Below are 15,912 nucleotides of genomic sequence, written 5' to 3'. Positions count from 1 at the left end.
ATTCAACTATTTTAATGTGAGGTAATGTACTTTAAAAAGTAAAGTACAACAACAATTATTAAGTAGAAATCAAAGTTGAGATCATAATTAATTTTAAATTTTGTTAAGGTTAAATATATTTGTAGCTTTTATTTTTTTTTAATTTTCTTTTAGTCCCTAAATAAAAAAAATTGACTAGTTGTAATATATTCTTATTCTATAAATAGAATTTTCTTATTTTATATGGATTAAAACAAAATCTTTCTCATTTTACAATAACAAAAGACAATAATTCTAAGTTTTTACATGATATTTTTTTTTATTATATAAATACTAAAATCAAAACTCTCATTTTATAAAGAAGGGATGAAATGGTGTTCAAGGAAATGTCAAAGATGATAGTAGGTTGATGATGGAGGAGTGAGGAGAAGAGAACAAAGAGAAAAAGAAAAAGAAAACAGAAAAATTCTAGTACAAATGGTGTAATTCCTGATAATAAAAATCTAACAATATTTATTTTTTATTTAATGTGAGCCACCTGTTGTTTTTGCCCATGCTAAAAATTTGTCTTAAATATGATTCCACTATTATAAAGAGAGTATACTAATAATAATTTAAAAATTAATATTTGAGATTATAATTAATTTTAAAAGTATGTTTTTTTTAAAATAGTTTTCTCATTCAGCTATTTTTTAAGAAAAAAAATTGTTGCTTACAAAATAAATTGTGTTTAAAATTACTTTTTAGCAAGCTTAACCAAAAGTTGAAAAAAAAGTTTAACTAAACAAAATTCTACTCTATTTATAATCAATTAGAACAATAATTAATTATTTATATAATTAATAAATAAAATAATATAAGAATTTTCAACTTTCTCAAACACATTATATCTATTAAGGTGGTGTTTGAAAAATGTTGGGTCTAATATAATCTTTTTTTTTTTTTTAATCTATTAGCCTACAATATACTTACTTTATCATTTTCATTTGGTGCATTGAAATGCTTAAACATTCATTTTGGAACTTCTTAATGTTAATCCAAACATGCACTGATCATCCGATAAGATTATAAATACCCTTTATTTTTGAAGGTAATAATCCTTAGTAATGTTTGAAAGAAATCAATCCTTGTTAAAAATAAAATAAAATAAGATCCTACAGAAACACAGGCAATCCACATGGTATAAAATTGTTGATTTGGCTTTCATTTTATTTTTTTGGTATTTCATTACAGTTACAGCATAATAATCCTAAAACCACTCCGATCCTTCAATCCACATGGTATAAAAACAAAACAAAACTTATCTCCACACAAGCTGCAGCAACTCGACCGTATCCACCTTCTCAGAAGTCACTTCTCCTCAAAAAAACCAAACACCGACAACCTTTACCTTAACCTTAACCAAACATCATGGTGGTGGCGATGGCGGGTGTGTCCCAAGCCATCTCCATCTCAATCTCCACTTCATCCTTCGATTTCCACCCCAAGAAACCACCCTCTTCCTCCCTCTTGGGCCTGGCCCACTCCTCCCAGCCCAATCTCTCAATCTCCTCCAGAAGGAACCGCAACAACACCACCCTCTGTTGCCGCTGCACCCTCAATTCCGACGATACCTCTCACAATTGGGATTGGAACCGTTGGTGTCGCCACTTCTCCGAAATCGAACAAGCCGAGAATTTCGCCTCTGTCCTCAAGGTACATAACAAAATTTTTTTTTTTTTTTTTTGGCGAATTTGGGTTCCTAATTATACCAAGGTAATTAAACTTTTTTTCCCTCTAGTTTCATAAAATTTACTTTTCGGTCTTAAAAACTTTCATTTTAGTCATATACTGAGACTACAATTAATATGCATAGTGACTAAATTTAAATATTTTTGTTTACACGGAGGATTAAAAGTTAAAGTTGGTGAAACCATAGGGATTGAGAGAGAGTAATTAAACCTTATATGAAGATGGGTGATGCTTATGTTAGTTTTGTTTGTGTGTTTTTGTAGTTTCAACTTGATGATGCTATTGAGAAGGAGGACTTTCAGGAAGCGGTTAAGCTGAAGAGGGCTATAGCGGAAGCAACGTCCAAGGACACTGTTGCTGAAATTTTGTCCCTTTTGAAGGCATGACTGGATTTTGTATCAATTAGTTTTTTATGGTTTGGATTGTGCTCGATGTTAATCTCGTGATTTTTTTTTTCTTTTTTATGTTGCAGAGTGCTATAGATGATGAGCGATACCATGATGCTTCAAGATTATGTAAAAACACTGGAAGTGGACTGGTATGTGTACTTTGTTCAAATGCATTCCTTTTACAGTTTTCTTATTCTTGCATTTGAAGCTTCATTTTAGTTAGGTACTGTTTGCCTAAGCTTTTTTTTCTGACTATTTTTGTCTTATAGGGAGAAGTTGAGCCAAGAATACTTTTAGAAAAGCTCTTGAAAAGAAAAATAGTTTTATTATTATTATTATTATTATTATTATTATCATTATTTTTATTTTTATTTTTAATAATGAAGAGCCCAAAAATATTGCTATTTGTGGAGGATTTATTACTTTTATGTAGTTGAGAAGCGAAAAAAAAGTTGGGGCGAAAACTATCTTAGTCTTCTCCTTACATAATTGTTTGGGAAAATCCTACATAAAAGCAGACACTGTTGTTCAACATGACTCACCAAACTTGCCTTCATCCATACTAGAAAACAAGTAAAATTTCCCCTGCAGAAAATAACAATTCACAATTTTATTTCTCCTATTGAGTTTATTAGATACTCAAATGCCACATCTAAGTTGCAACCAATAACTCATGACTGGAGTGGGAGAGAACAGGGATTTAGAAGTGTGTTTTGAAAAAAAAAATGGGAGTAATGTGGATTTAATTTTTTTCTTATTGAAGGAGTAAATAAATAAGTGATATGTTTGGAAGCTATGAAGTTCAGATACTCCAAAAATGGAAAAGTATCGGTGTTGTACTCGTTCCGGATACTGATATTCCTCAAATACTTCTGGATATATATCCAAAAAGTATTCAATACTTTTTTATTTATTTTTTAACCTTTTTTTAGATACTTCCTGGATACTTATTAAAAACTTCTAGATATGTATCTGAAAAGTATCCAAAAGACTTGTCTTAAGCATTTTGTACAGTCGTGTTTTTTGTCATGCTCTGAAAGGAATTGGAGTACATACTCCTTTATTCATTCTTTGAAGAAAAACAAAATGGATCGATAAGGGGAGAAGATATGGTTTATGTGCATTTCAACCTTCAACTTTTGTTCATGAAAGATGAGGTTATAAAAAAGGAGAGACTAGGTTGTGAAACATTAGTAGAGGTATACATCATCCACTTGATAATGGTGCTAGACTTCTTGAATTGGAAGAGTTCCCTATTGATGAACCAAACTTTGAAACTATGGTTTTTTCTAGATGATGGTAACAAGGAGAAGAGAGTGATACAATTAACATTAGACAGTAATTTAATAATGAAGCTTTTGGGTTATAAGCTATTGTATAGAACCAATATTAGCTTTAAGTTATACCAAAGATGCTTTTATTAATATAGTTAACTTAATATGTGCAAAAACTGTATTTTTTGTTGTTATGATTATAAATATCTTCTTTGTAAACTATAATCATCATAGTTATGAATTAATAAAAAAGAATTAATGTCTCTTTCTTTACCAATATTCTTCTACATCTATATAATTTTTTTCTATAAAATCTTATTAACTTATCCAAAACGTATTGTATCCTAAATTTTAAAAAGAAAATTGTCATATCTCCATACCCATGTCGTATTGTATCTGTGTCATACTAAGTACTTGGACTTCATAGTTTGGAAGAAACTCGGTAACTGTCATCATTCAACACACCTATGACTAAGAAAAAGATTAATAAAGGTTATATATTATGGTATGAAGCAAACTCAAGATTAAGAAACTTTAAAACAGATGGCATGCCAGATTAGAAACAAGCTTGTGCTAATAAACTTATGCAGCTGTCTGGGAAGATACAGATAACTCCATCTGGAAAACAAAATGGTGGTTTTGATTTTTGAGTATTGATTGTGGTACTACTGATTGATAGCATGATTTTGTGAATCGTTGTCCCTTATTGTTTGATGACCATTTTTACCTTAATGTTCAGGTTGGTTGGTGGGTAGGGTACTCAAAAACTTCAGATGACCCTTTTGGTAGAATTATTCATATAAGTCCTGGTATGGGTAGATTCATTGGCAAGAGCTACAGTCCAAGGTAGGATTGTTCTATTTTATATTTTTCCCTTTGGTTATTGGGGAGCACTGCTTATTTCTGTTTAATACAGACAGTTGATCACAGCATCTACTGGGACTCCAATTTTTGAAATTTATGTGGTAAAAAAAGAAGATGACACCTATCACATGCAGGTAATATTCAAATTTTCCAATTAATTCATGCTTCATTTGTGACTTACCAATATGCTAGAGGAAAAGTGGAAAACAAGGTCTTAGTTCAAATGTTGATTCATGGATGGTTTTGAATTGTTTCAATCTTAAAGAAGACCTTCATATTTATCAGAAAAGGCTTAATTTTTTAGGTTTTTCTGAAGTTTATGATTTTCAGTTTGCTTTTCTTTACTGATTCTCTTGTCCAGTTGTCTTTAATGTATACTTGATTCTGACTAGTTTGGTTTAGTAGTATGTGTGTATTGCTTATGATGTGATATTTGGAAACACTTAATAGGTAGTGTATTTGCGACAAGCCAAAGGAAAGTCAAGGAAAAACCCTCCATCTATACCTGCTAAAGGCCCATCCAAACCTGAGGTGGAGAATGCATCTTCAGTCGAGGTGGATGAACATGAAGAGAAGGTTGAGAGAAATGATGAGAAAAATAGTAATATCGAGGGAGCAACTGAGGAGGGTATTAAAAGTGTCATTAATTTTCTTAAAGAAAAAATTCCAGGATTGAAAGTCAAAGTTATGAATGTTAATGTTGAAGAGGAAGCAACAGAGGATAATGAGGAAGATAGTAATAAAACAGGCTCCAGTGAGAATCATGAAGAGGTAGTTAATAATCTGGATGAACCTGATGGGGTCACTTTAGAAAGAGATGGTGATGCCACAGAAGAAGAAAAGGATTTGGACATGAAGCTTTTTATTGGTGGGGTTGTACACAACAATGAAGATACTCCTGTCAAGGATGAATTTATACGTCTTCCAGCTGTAATAAACAATATGGAAAAGGATTCTTTTGTCTTTCATTTTTCTAGTAAAAATCTAGATTATGGTATTAAAGATGATAAAGTTCCCGATATCAAAGTGGCAGCTCTAGCAGCACAAGGAGTATCAGAGCTTATGCCTCCTGATGTTGCTAAGGCATTTTGGAGTTCTGACAAAGTCTCTTCTAAGGTGAGAATGGGATAAGCGATATTCAAGCATTATTAACAAAATAATCATGCTTTTATTTTTAGTTCTGTTAGTGTTAAGCATTAAGAAACACCTGTTATGATTAAGATTGTAATGCTAAGAAAAGGTTTTATTTGTGATAAAATCATGTTGACTACAATTCTTTTGGGATGAATAACACTAATCAGTAGGACAATACCTGTATGAAAATGTGAGACTATATTATTGATGAAGGAACTGAGACAGAAGTACAAAATGAGAACAGCTAATTCTCCCAGCATTGGAGGAAATTCCAATTCCCAAGCCTAAACTGTAAGATGGAAAACTTGTACATAATTTTCCCTAAATCCCCCGCTGTACATTAGATCTATCATCCATATTGGCACTCCTTTAACTCACTTGCATTGTGTCTCACCTTACTACTTCACCCTTTCCAGTCTTTTGTCTATAAGCATACACTATTGTCTCTCCTTTAACTTACTTGCATTGCATCTCACCTTACTTCTTCAGCTTTTCCAGCCTTCTATCTTTGATCATACACTTGTAGGTGCTACCTTCTGACAAAATTACCTCTTACTTTGATTGGCTATGTAGTGCATATGGGCATAATCAACACCAATATTAAAGTTGATTATTGTAATCTAATCAACATTAATATATGAGAGTTGACTATATATTCTTACTTAAATGATAACTGTATAACAGTATCATAATTGTGATGTCAGTCGCGGTGCAAATTTATCTTAAATTACTAAAAAAAAAATATTGTAGTGTCTGCCTGACACATTGCAAAGTTTTTAACTATCACCTGATATATTGTGTTTTACTTGTCAATGAACTGCCTGATGCTTCATGTAGGTCTCAAAAAGCATGCGTGAAATTGTAAAACTTGCTATTAGTCAAGCACAGAAAAGAACTAGATTATCTGGGGATACACATTTTAGTCGGATTACCTCTCCAAAAGGGGATTTTGATCCTTTTGATGGTGAGGTTGTTTAACCTTTTTGTGTCAATGCGTTTTATGGAATTTAGGCAAAGAATAACTAAAATAATGGGTTGTGCTGGTTAAAATGTAGGACTCTACTATGGTGCATTTGGCCCTTATGGCATTGAAATAGTGCAATTGAAGCGAAAATTTGGACATTGGAATGATGTGGACAATGAAAACAACACTTCAGATGTGGGATTCTTTGAATATGTAGAGGCTGTGAAGTTAACTGGGGATCTTAATGTTCCTGCTGGCCAGGTATATGCTTTTTAATTTCTTGATTCTTGTTATCATATTGTTAACATCTGTCAAATTTATGTGAGCATGACAGGAAAACAAATTTTTTTTGTGTGTGTAGGTGACATTCCGTGCTAAAATTGGCAGAGGCAATCGCACCTCCAACCGTGGGATGTATCCTGATGAATTAGGAGTGGTAATGCTTTATATAAGTGAATGTCTGTGTGTTTGAGTGCTTATTAATGTTGGAGCATGCTTATTTTCAAATTTCACTTCAACCCATCATGCTTGACCTTTTCCCTAACAACCTTTTATATTATAACCTCACCTGCTGTCCCACATATCTGTGTCCTATTCAAGTCCTATTTTGTGCGACTGCATTACTCTTTCCAGCACCCGCTATTATATTTTATTAATTTTAATTGCCCAAATCTCCTAACTTTTACAGTAGTATTCAAATAAATGCAACATCCACCCTCCCTATTTTTATTGAATGTTTAAGTTGTCTTTATTTTTGGATAATTATGTTTTTAGTACGAAGTATCCATTAATTTTGCCAATGACTAATATATAATCTCTGTCGGAGAACCTAATTGACTACCTTTAGTGGAGTTCTTCCTTCCCAATTGCATTTTTTCCATTTACAAGAGTCGAATACAAGACTTTACTTAAGAGATCTGACTCCAATTTTACTTAGACCAATGACTTGTTGGTGTCTTGTATTTTAAACATGAATGTCTTTTGAATTTTATCTTTTTCCTTGACTTGTATTGTTATTTACTTTTTTGTTTTGTTCAAGACCTGTGATTTTTATTGTTAATGATGTATATGTTGTCAATTTTTAGTGTTATTCATAAATTTTTTTAAACATTTATATGCAATTATGCATATAGTTTAATTATTTAATTGTATATAAAATTTTTGAATAACGGCTTGCTATAGCATTTTTAAGGTTGATTGCTACTGATAATTGTGAGCTGATGTCACTATTAACAGTATACCAAAGAGAAAGAAGATTATGGTGCCTGTACAGGCTTTGCTCGGAGAGGCAAAGGCTACTTTAGCTATCTCTATATTGTACACCTAATTTGTCAATTATATTAGTAGTTAATGTAATGGGCCTGTTACAGATTAGGTCCATTAAAGGTGGGTTTATGTTAGCATACCAGTAGCTGTCTATAAATAGGAAGAGGAGTTGAGATGAAGAATCAATCATTTGATGGAATAGAATTGGGACTAGGCCGATCACTGCTCAAATATCCAGTAAATTCTTTGTTGAGATACACTCAATCAATAAAGAAATTTTGTTTTTCTTCCATTTTTTATTCAGTTTCTATCAACTGCTATTAGATCTACGATCTTTGGAGCTGTGGGTATCAAGTCTTGAAGATGATTCCAAAATTTCGAGGAAAATAAGCCTGTGGATGGCTGATTAACATGGAGCAACATTTTGAGGCCTTTGGCATAATTGAGCAAAAAAGATACAAAGGGTTGTGAAGTTTATGTGAGGAAGTGCTTTCGTTTGGTGGTGTGTGTGGAAAGAGGACCATCCAAGTTCATCATGTTTGCAATTCGTGAAGGCTTTGCTCAAAGAGTCCCAACTAGAATTTAATCCAGATATTTGGATTCAAGAGGATCCCCATGAACCAATGGAGCATATGGCAGAAGTTCATGACAAAAGGAAGTCATAAATGGAGCATCAGCAACACTATCATTCTCCAATCTCCCACTATTGGAACTTCCAAACTTTGGTGCTCTTTGTAAAACACTGGTTAACACACAAGAAGGTGCTTGAATTGTGTGTTTAAAAAGCTTCTTGAAAAACTTTTTTCAGTACTAGCAGTTAGCAAACACATTAGCTGATAAACGAATCTAGAATAGATTTTCCAATAAATGAACAGAGAGCAGGGAAGAGAAGAAACATGGATTTTTATACTGGTTCACTTCCAGTCCCTTATTGAAAGATTTTCATTACTCAACTTAAGAGTACAAAACCAAGTATTCTCTGCCTCTTCAGGTTTTACAAACTGTCAGCCTCAACATGAGCTGAACTTCAAACCTCTCTAGGCTCTTACAAAACAAAGGTTGAAGGTTTACTAGTGTTTAACTTATCACGGTGAGAATATGGAAGTTACAAACATTAAGTCACTCATTACTCAACTAAAAATCAAGTAACAGTTACAAGGATTGTCCACTCAAAAAATTTGAGTATTCTCTTGATTGCTTCCTCGGAAGTGACATGTATAAATCCCCGTTTAAATAATCAACTCAGAATCAATATCTTCAATGTTGTAGAGGATCTTCTATATATAGCCTTACGAAGATGAACGTTGGGAGACATGGCGGGGGACAAAGCATTCACAGCAGGCAGTACCATGCACATCTTGGACAAAGGTATAACAGCTCCTTGTTGTTTTGTGCCAGTAGGAGAGAGAAAACTGCTACAACAGGTGCAAGATTGCACCATTTCCCTCTTTTTTTGGATAAGCACTCACAAAGATGCTTTTTCTATCTGTAAGAAAATAGAGAAAATAGAGAGGAGAGTGTTTTTCTCTTTCTTGTTTATGATTTGATTACAAAATGGTATTTATAGAATACAGAGATATAGCTCAATCTCTTAACTGACAACTGTTATAACAAACTCAGTAACTGTCATAACAAACTCTAAGCTACGGACAGGTGTATAGTGTATAAAATACAACCTATACAACATATACACTATCTATCATTCCTCCCTACAAGCTCGAGGTGGAAAACGTGAGATCACTTTGAGCTTATCTCTAAGAGCACAAAACCAAATGTGGGAGAGAGGTTTAGTGAGAATGTCAGCAATTTGACCTTCTTCAGGAATGTAAGAAACAGTGTGAGACTGATTAAGTTCTTTCTCGCGGACAAAGAAGATATCAAGCTCCAAGTGCTTGGTTCTAGATTGGAGAACCTGGATCATGACTGAGAGCTACAGTACTGAGATTGTCATAGTAAATGGTGGTGCAGGAAAAGGGAACTTGAAGGTCAGTGAGGAGAGATTGCATCCCCCAAAACTTCAGTAGCAGTAACAGTACTGATTTCAACAGATTAGCATCCCAGTAGCTGCCTGTGAATAGGAAAATGAGTTGAGAAGAAGAATCAATCATTTGGTGAAATAGAATTGGGACTAGGGAGAGGTCTGAATCCCTCGAATATGCTGGAAATTCTTTATATAGATACACACAATCAATAAAGAAATTGTTTTTCTTCCATTTCTGGTCCAGTTTCTATGGTTGTTGGCTAAAGAATACCTCTAGTGTATACCCGGAAAAATTAGTCTTTTACAATTTCTTTGTAGTTCCTTTTATTGCTAATGCTTTTATTTGAACTAGATGTTTTTGAGGTCCGTATATATTTATTGGTTTGCATCCTTTCTTCTTTGCACGAGTTTTCTTTCTTTTTGAAGTTGTATTATTTTGGTCACTTTGGATTGTTTTGGAAACATGCAACTAATCATAAATACTGCACTCATTTACAAACAGGTTGCTAGTTATAAAGGCCAGGGGAGAATAGCTGATTATGGTTTTCGAAATCCGAAATGGGTCGATGGAGAACTGCTCCAACTTAATGGCAAGGTAAATTAGTACACATTTGTTGCATTTTTCTCAATGTACTAGCATCATTCTAAGTCTTGGTTAATAGACATATTTGGTAGAATTGCTGTTGAATTTTTTGCTGTTGTGTTGTCATATTTAGGGCATGGGACCATACATGAAAGGTGCAGACCTCGGTTTCCTTTATGTTGTGCCTGAGCAAAGTTTTCTTGTGTTGTTCAACCGGTTGAAACTACCCGAGTGAGCCATGGTGCCTTAATCCTGTCTATTTTACTTATCTGCTGCGGGGTTTTGAAACATGAAGGATTCTGACATTAGCGATGAGAGTACTTTGTTACCCTTTTCTGAGTGATAGTTTTCCAAGAACTTCTAGCCCTTCAGTCCTTTTAATGAATTCATTTTTGTTCCTTTTATCAATCTCTTTGCTATCTATCATCTCGTGTAAATAAATTTTGTTGGCCAACATAATAGAATGATAGTAACTCTGGTAGGACCATATGTTATATTTTATGTGCATAGTATGGTTTATGGCTCCGTGTGCTTCCTTTCTTATTTGAACTTGTCGTTTGTGGAAGTCCCAGACAGTCTCCATGCATGAAAGGGAGCAATTATTAGTTGAATTTGATAATAAAGAACTTTAGATCTCTGGTAATTTATCCACATTTTTTGTTACATCATGTCCTCTTGAAAGAAAGGAAATAATAATCATATGCTTTATGCTATGGTCAAGGCATCGGCAGTTCAAAAGATGGCTCAAAGCTAGATTCCTGTATAATCTTATAGTGCTTTAGGTGACGTGTGTAGAGATAAAAGGTGTCTTGTGAGAAAGTAAGTGCTCCATTATGTAGCAGGTTGCTTTCAATACATGTTTTTATATTGATATTTTTTGGCCTTTAGATGTTTGTATATGAAAGAATGCATTAAAATGTGCAGAAGGAACCTTTCCAGTGGACGCTGGGTTAAAGTTTAATGGAATTGTCATATTATTATACTAAAGTGAACGAAATCAGATAACTTTTTTTTCATAGGAAAAAGATGGTTTGGATTTTAATCGGACCCGCTTGGATATCCTTCGTTTATTCACTAGAGACCCGACAAATTAAACAGAGCACTAAGAAGGTAAGTCTTATTAGCGAAGTCATGTAAATTATTTCACGCATTTTTATCTAATTTAATGTTCTTAGAAAGTTCTTAAAATAACCAATAAAGAATTAGATGTATAAAAGTCCATATCCTTACCCAAGTTCTTAAGCTTTTCATGTGCATACTTCTCGGCACATATATTATTAAGGCATTGACACTATATGTAAAATACACATAACAAGGGTGATAAATTTATGGCTGCAAAGAATTGCTTCTTGGATAAACTTAGTTTCACGGCATTAGTTTTAATTTGTCTAATTTTATACCACGTCAGTTACAAAGAATTGCATCATGAATAAACTTGGTTTCATCTCAAAGCATCGTTGCATCAACTTGGGAAGGGAAAAATTTATGTGGGATACTCAAATTAAATTTTCTTATTAACAATGTGTTATAAATAAGCCATTAAATATTAAATATTAAAAGCATTTAAAGTTTTGCATTTAAGGATTTGAAACCTATACGAGGAATGGAAAAAGGTTGGAAGTCCAAACTCCCCACAAAAAGAAGTTTTTCCATACTTTTATACCAAGTAAAGAATTAATAACAGAAAGTTTTTATTAGAAATCACCTTAAAAATGCAATGCAAATCACAGTAGAGTGTATTGACAAAATGTTTTGATAAATATTTTTATTAAGCATAATCTCCTCCACGCTAAAGAGCCGAAAACTGGAATGGTTGTCACGTGATGATTCTTGTTTAATTAATAATATTTTTTATAAATAAAAAAAATTTTATAATGAAAGAAATTCAGTTGATTTATGAAGATATTCATTAGAAATTAAAAAAGAAAGGCCCAATCCTAATGAGTAGAGAGGCGTGAAGAGCGTGAAGCAATCGACGTGGCAGGGTCTTAGACTACGAAACGCCAACGAAACGAAGGTCATGGTTCTTCTTTTTATCTTTTTTCACTTTAGCACCACCCAAACGAACCTTTAACCTTTTTCAATTGTCTTCGCCTTTATTTGCCCACTCCATCCTTTTAAAATCCTCCGAATGCAAACGCAAAACGCGGAATCGCTAGTCACGCGGATCGCACTGCCGCCATGAACAAGTCGCACTCCAAGAACTCCGAGTCCTCCACTCAGTGCGACTCGCCCGCCCACTTCCACTCCCCCATGCACTGGGACCCCACCGATCTGCCGGAGGAGTACCTCTCGCCGGAAAGCGCGCCGGAAAAACACGCCGACAACTCCTTGGCCGTCGTCACCGTCAGCAGCATGCTCAAGCACTTCAAGCCTGAGAAGCAACCGGACCACCGCAAGCCGCAGGATAACAACGCGGCATCGGCGCTCACGGTCTTCAACGCCCCCGCGACGGAGCCCCGGGAGGAGCCTCAGCGACCGGCGGTCGGCGGAGGGGAACGGAGGCCGAGGCTTTCGCCGGAGCGGCGGAAGTCGGCGGAGACAGTGAGCAAGGCTGCGCTAGGGTTCCGGCTGAGCGAGGTGGTGGTGTGTCTGATTTCGTTCTCTGTTATGGCGGCGGATAAGACGCAAGGTTGGAGTGGCGATTCCTATGACCGCTACAGAGAATATAGGTACTATTTTAAGGAGTTTTATTTTTATTTTTTGTAGTCAAAAACTGTTTTTTATACATTAATTAAAATAGTTTATAGTTTATAATTTATAATTTTTTATTTTTTATTCTCTTTACTTTTTTATCCGTATTAATTTAATTAAAATTCTTTTTTTTTAATCTTTTTAAATTTATAAATTATTTAGCTGATATGTTATTTTTAACTCTCATCATCATATAAATAAAATGTTATTTTATATTTATCAATTATCAATAATTTTGATTAAATCAATTAACTTTGAGCTAGTTTGAAAACTTTCAACCATTTTAAGTTAGTTTTATCAAACATATATACTATAAAAAGAAATATTTTTTTATGATAAACACTAAGTAGTGACTTAAAATAATAATTTAAAATTTTGAAATGCTTTAAAAGAAATATTTTTTTATATCGACCAAAATTAAAAAATATATATATATATTTTATGAAAATTAAAACTATGCTGTTATTTTTGTGATTGAATTACTGTGTATATTGATTGGGAAATGGTCTATATTTTTAATTGATTTTTTTTTATAACCATGTCTCTTTTCTTGATAGATAAATCAAATATGTAATGATCGTATAAATGTGTAACTTTTTTCTAAATGGTAACGTTTATCGATGTGATAGGTATTGTTTATCTGTGAATGTCATTGGCTTTGCATACTCAGCATTACAGGCATGTGATCTGGTATATCAATTAGCCACGGAGAAACACTTAATCAATCATCACCTTCGCTACCACTTCGATTTCTTCATGGATCAGGCAAGTCCTACCACTTGGTTTCTATTCGTATATTTTAGATTTTATTTTTTGTCAGACAAGTGTGCATGTTGTGTTGCGTCGTGTCTTCCCAATATTTGCTACTGTGTAAGATATGGGGTCAAATTACAGCATAAATAGTCAAATTAGTCCGAAAAATAAGATATGGGGTCAGTCATAGTAGAATAACCACATAAATTGCGCCACTGTGTAATTTCCACCATTCAACAACCAACATGACTGATGCAGCAATTTTAGGGCATTGTCTGCACTTTTTATTCTTTGAAATTAGATTATTAGATTTAGTTGCATATCTGATCGGTATTGGACACCCCACATCTATCAGTGAATCAGTGAAATGAGTATAATAGTTTATATAAGTAGTCAATCTTCTTTACAAATGAGTTTTATGATATTGAATTAGATTCAAACTTATATTTTAAGATGGTATTGAAGTTTATTTTAACAAGTGTTGTTACACTTATCACTATTGGACCAATATTAAACTATCTACATATGTCTAATACTCGGTGTGAGGGGAATGTTAGATCCTACACGATTTTTTAGGGTTAAGTTGAATCCAAATCCAGATTCTAAGAATTGGTTTATGTAATTGGTGGTGTGTTTGAAACAGCCCAATGAAATGGTTTTAAAAACGAGTTGAAGGTTAAAGTGTGTAGTGTGCACCAAAGAGATTATAGATAGTATCCTATTAGATTTATTCCGTGACTGTCACTTATTTAGGCAAAATTCATTTAACCGAGTGATTTTGCTGCCATTTAATTTAACTTGTTATTACAATGTCTTTACTCTGGTTGGTTGGCAAAACAATGAATTTTAATGCTGTACTCTGATTGTTCTGTGTGTGTATGTGGAAACTTGGCACTAGAGCAAGACCCAAAGCTATTATTGTTGAAAATTATAACGTTTTGATGGGAAATTGATGGGTAGGTTGTGGCATATCTTCTGATATCGGCATCATCATCTGCAGCCACACGGGTTGATGACTGGCAATCGAATTGGGGGAAAGACGAGTTCACTGAAATGGCAACTGCTTCAATTGGAATGTCCTTCCTTGCTTTTGTTGCCTTTGCTATCAGCTCACTCATCTCTGGTTACACCCTATGCAATCGCACCTCCATCTGAACTTCTTATAACTTGTCTCTCCATACACTTCTCTTTTGTTCATGTATGTATATATATACAGTTTCACTATATTGTTCGTGTGGAGAAGCAGAATTTCCTTCTATGTCCTAATTATTAGATATAGGACTGTAAACCCAGAAACGAGGGCTTTTGTTATCCACTCCCAAAAGAAAAACCAACGGCATTTCGGGAAATTATGAGTAAATTGATCAAATAAGGAAAAACCTACATTCTAGTTTCCCCTGTTTTATTTCGGTGGAGATTGTTTACCTCTTTGCCCATTATTTCTTGAAAAAAGAATACTTGGATCCCTTTGAGGTAAAGGTCCCAATCGTCCTGGAAAACATCAACATAAGTTGATAATTGATGAGGAGATTTGGAATATTTTTGTAGTTTAGTTCATTGAAGAATATGGGGTCCGTTAAGACGGTGCTTGAAAAATGAAAATTATCACACAAGTCTCCGCTAATTTAGCCCATAGGTCAAATTGGTCTCTACAACAACAGGCATGATTTAACATTAGTAAGATGTCCATGTGGCATGTTAGTGTAATATAAGGATTTTTTGGGAGTATTTCTTATTTGGGTCAAATTAGTCCTTGAATTCTACGGAACTAAAATAATGGCTGTGGGGGCTCTGGTGATGGTGGCTATGAACATTTGTACAAAGGTTCGAGGCACTGACGTAGGGACGGTGGACGGATTATATTTTAGAAAAGCAAGACCGCAAAGAATTTGACACTCAATTATTATAAAAAGACAAAATGTGTTACAAGAGAAAAGCCTCGTCTTAATTCTTTATAAAGAAAGATTATATTTAGTGCATTTTGAATACCTGAATTAGTTTATTTTGATGATTTTTTTTCCCAAACATTTTCCATAATTATGTTTTTCACATGTTTTTCTAGGATTCAACTAGGCTTAAGACTCAACATGTTTATTTGAGAAAATGGGCCGAATGGATGTTATACAATGTAGTCTGTTGGCGGTTTTAAGGAACGACTCGAGATGCTATAAGAGCTAAGATTATGGACTGGAGTCGTTGTTCATGTCTCTTTGGGCCTTGGGGTTGAATTGAACTGTATTGAAAAGACATTTTTTCTAACTGGGTCAATTCATTCAGTGATTGTTTTGGGTATATGATTA

At 33.9% G+C, this 15,912-nt stretch overlaps 2 protein-coding genes across 2 annotated transcripts; both read left to right on the top strand.

Moving 5' to 3' along the window:
* The first annotated feature begins 1,261 nt into the window (after nt 1-1,261).
* EX2 (UvrB/UvrC domain protein (DUF3506)) lies at nt 1,262-10,690 on the top strand. The gene is made up of 11 exons (XM_020374704.3): nt 1,262-1,674; nt 1,974-2,090; nt 2,183-2,248; nt 4,113-4,219; nt 4,290-4,371; nt 4,688-5,353; nt 6,209-6,335; nt 6,427-6,596; nt 6,697-6,771; nt 10,085-10,177; nt 10,299-10,690. Exons 1-11 carry the CDS (start codon nt 1,390-1,392, stop codon nt 10,398-10,400), a joined length of 1,890 nt encoding a protein of 629 aa, XP_020230293.1. The 5' UTR covers nt 1,262-1,389; the 3' UTR covers nt 10,401-10,690.
* Nucleotides 10,691-12,123: 1,433 nt separating this feature from the next.
* On the top strand, nt 12,124-15,017 carry LOC109811098 (CASP-like protein 4A3). Its single transcript, XM_020374738.3, has 3 exons — nt 12,124-12,837; nt 13,489-13,624; nt 14,573-15,017. The coding sequence occupies exons 1-3, from the start codon at nt 12,347-12,349 to the stop codon at nt 14,765-14,767; spliced, it is 822 nt and encodes a 273-aa protein (XP_020230327.1). The 5' UTR covers nt 12,124-12,346; the 3' UTR covers nt 14,768-15,017.
* Nucleotides 15,018-15,912: the final 895 nt, after the last annotated feature.

Source organism: Cajanus cajan, chromosome 6 (genome assembly GCF_000230855.2).
Source record: "Cajanus cajan strain Asha chromosome 6, NIPB_CcT2T_4, whole genome shotgun sequence".
NCBI lineage: Eukaryota > Viridiplantae > Streptophyta > Magnoliopsida > Fabales > Fabaceae > Cajanus > Cajanus cajan.
Note: the sequence above shows the minus strand (reverse complement) of the source record. Positions and strands in the feature narration are given on the sequence as shown.

Bases quoted from the DNA above. Each gene is read 5' to 3' on its own strand.
- EX2 (XM_020374704.3), top strand. From the start codon at position 1,390: ATGGTGGTGGCGATGGCGGGTGTGTCCCAAGCCATCTCCATCTCAATC. The intron at 2,249-4,112 runs GTATGTGTACTT...CTTAATGTTCAG, and splicing joins AAAACACTGGAAGTGGACTG to GTTGGTTGGTGGGTAGGGTA. The intron at 10,178-10,298 runs GTAAATTAGTAC...TGTCATATTTAG, and splicing joins TGCTCCAACTTAATGGCAAG to GGCATGGGACCATACATGAA.
- LOC109811098 (XM_020374738.3), top strand. From the start codon at position 12,347: ATGAACAAGTCGCACTCCAAGAACTCCGAGTCCTCCACTCAGTGCGAC. The intron at 12,838-13,488 runs GTACTATTTTAA...TCGATGTGATAG, and splicing joins GACCGCTACAGAGAATATAG to GTATTGTTTATCTGTGAATG. The intron at 13,625-14,572 runs GCAAGTCCTACC...ATTGATGGGTAG, and splicing joins TCGATTTCTTCATGGATCAG to GTTGTGGCATATCTTCTGAT.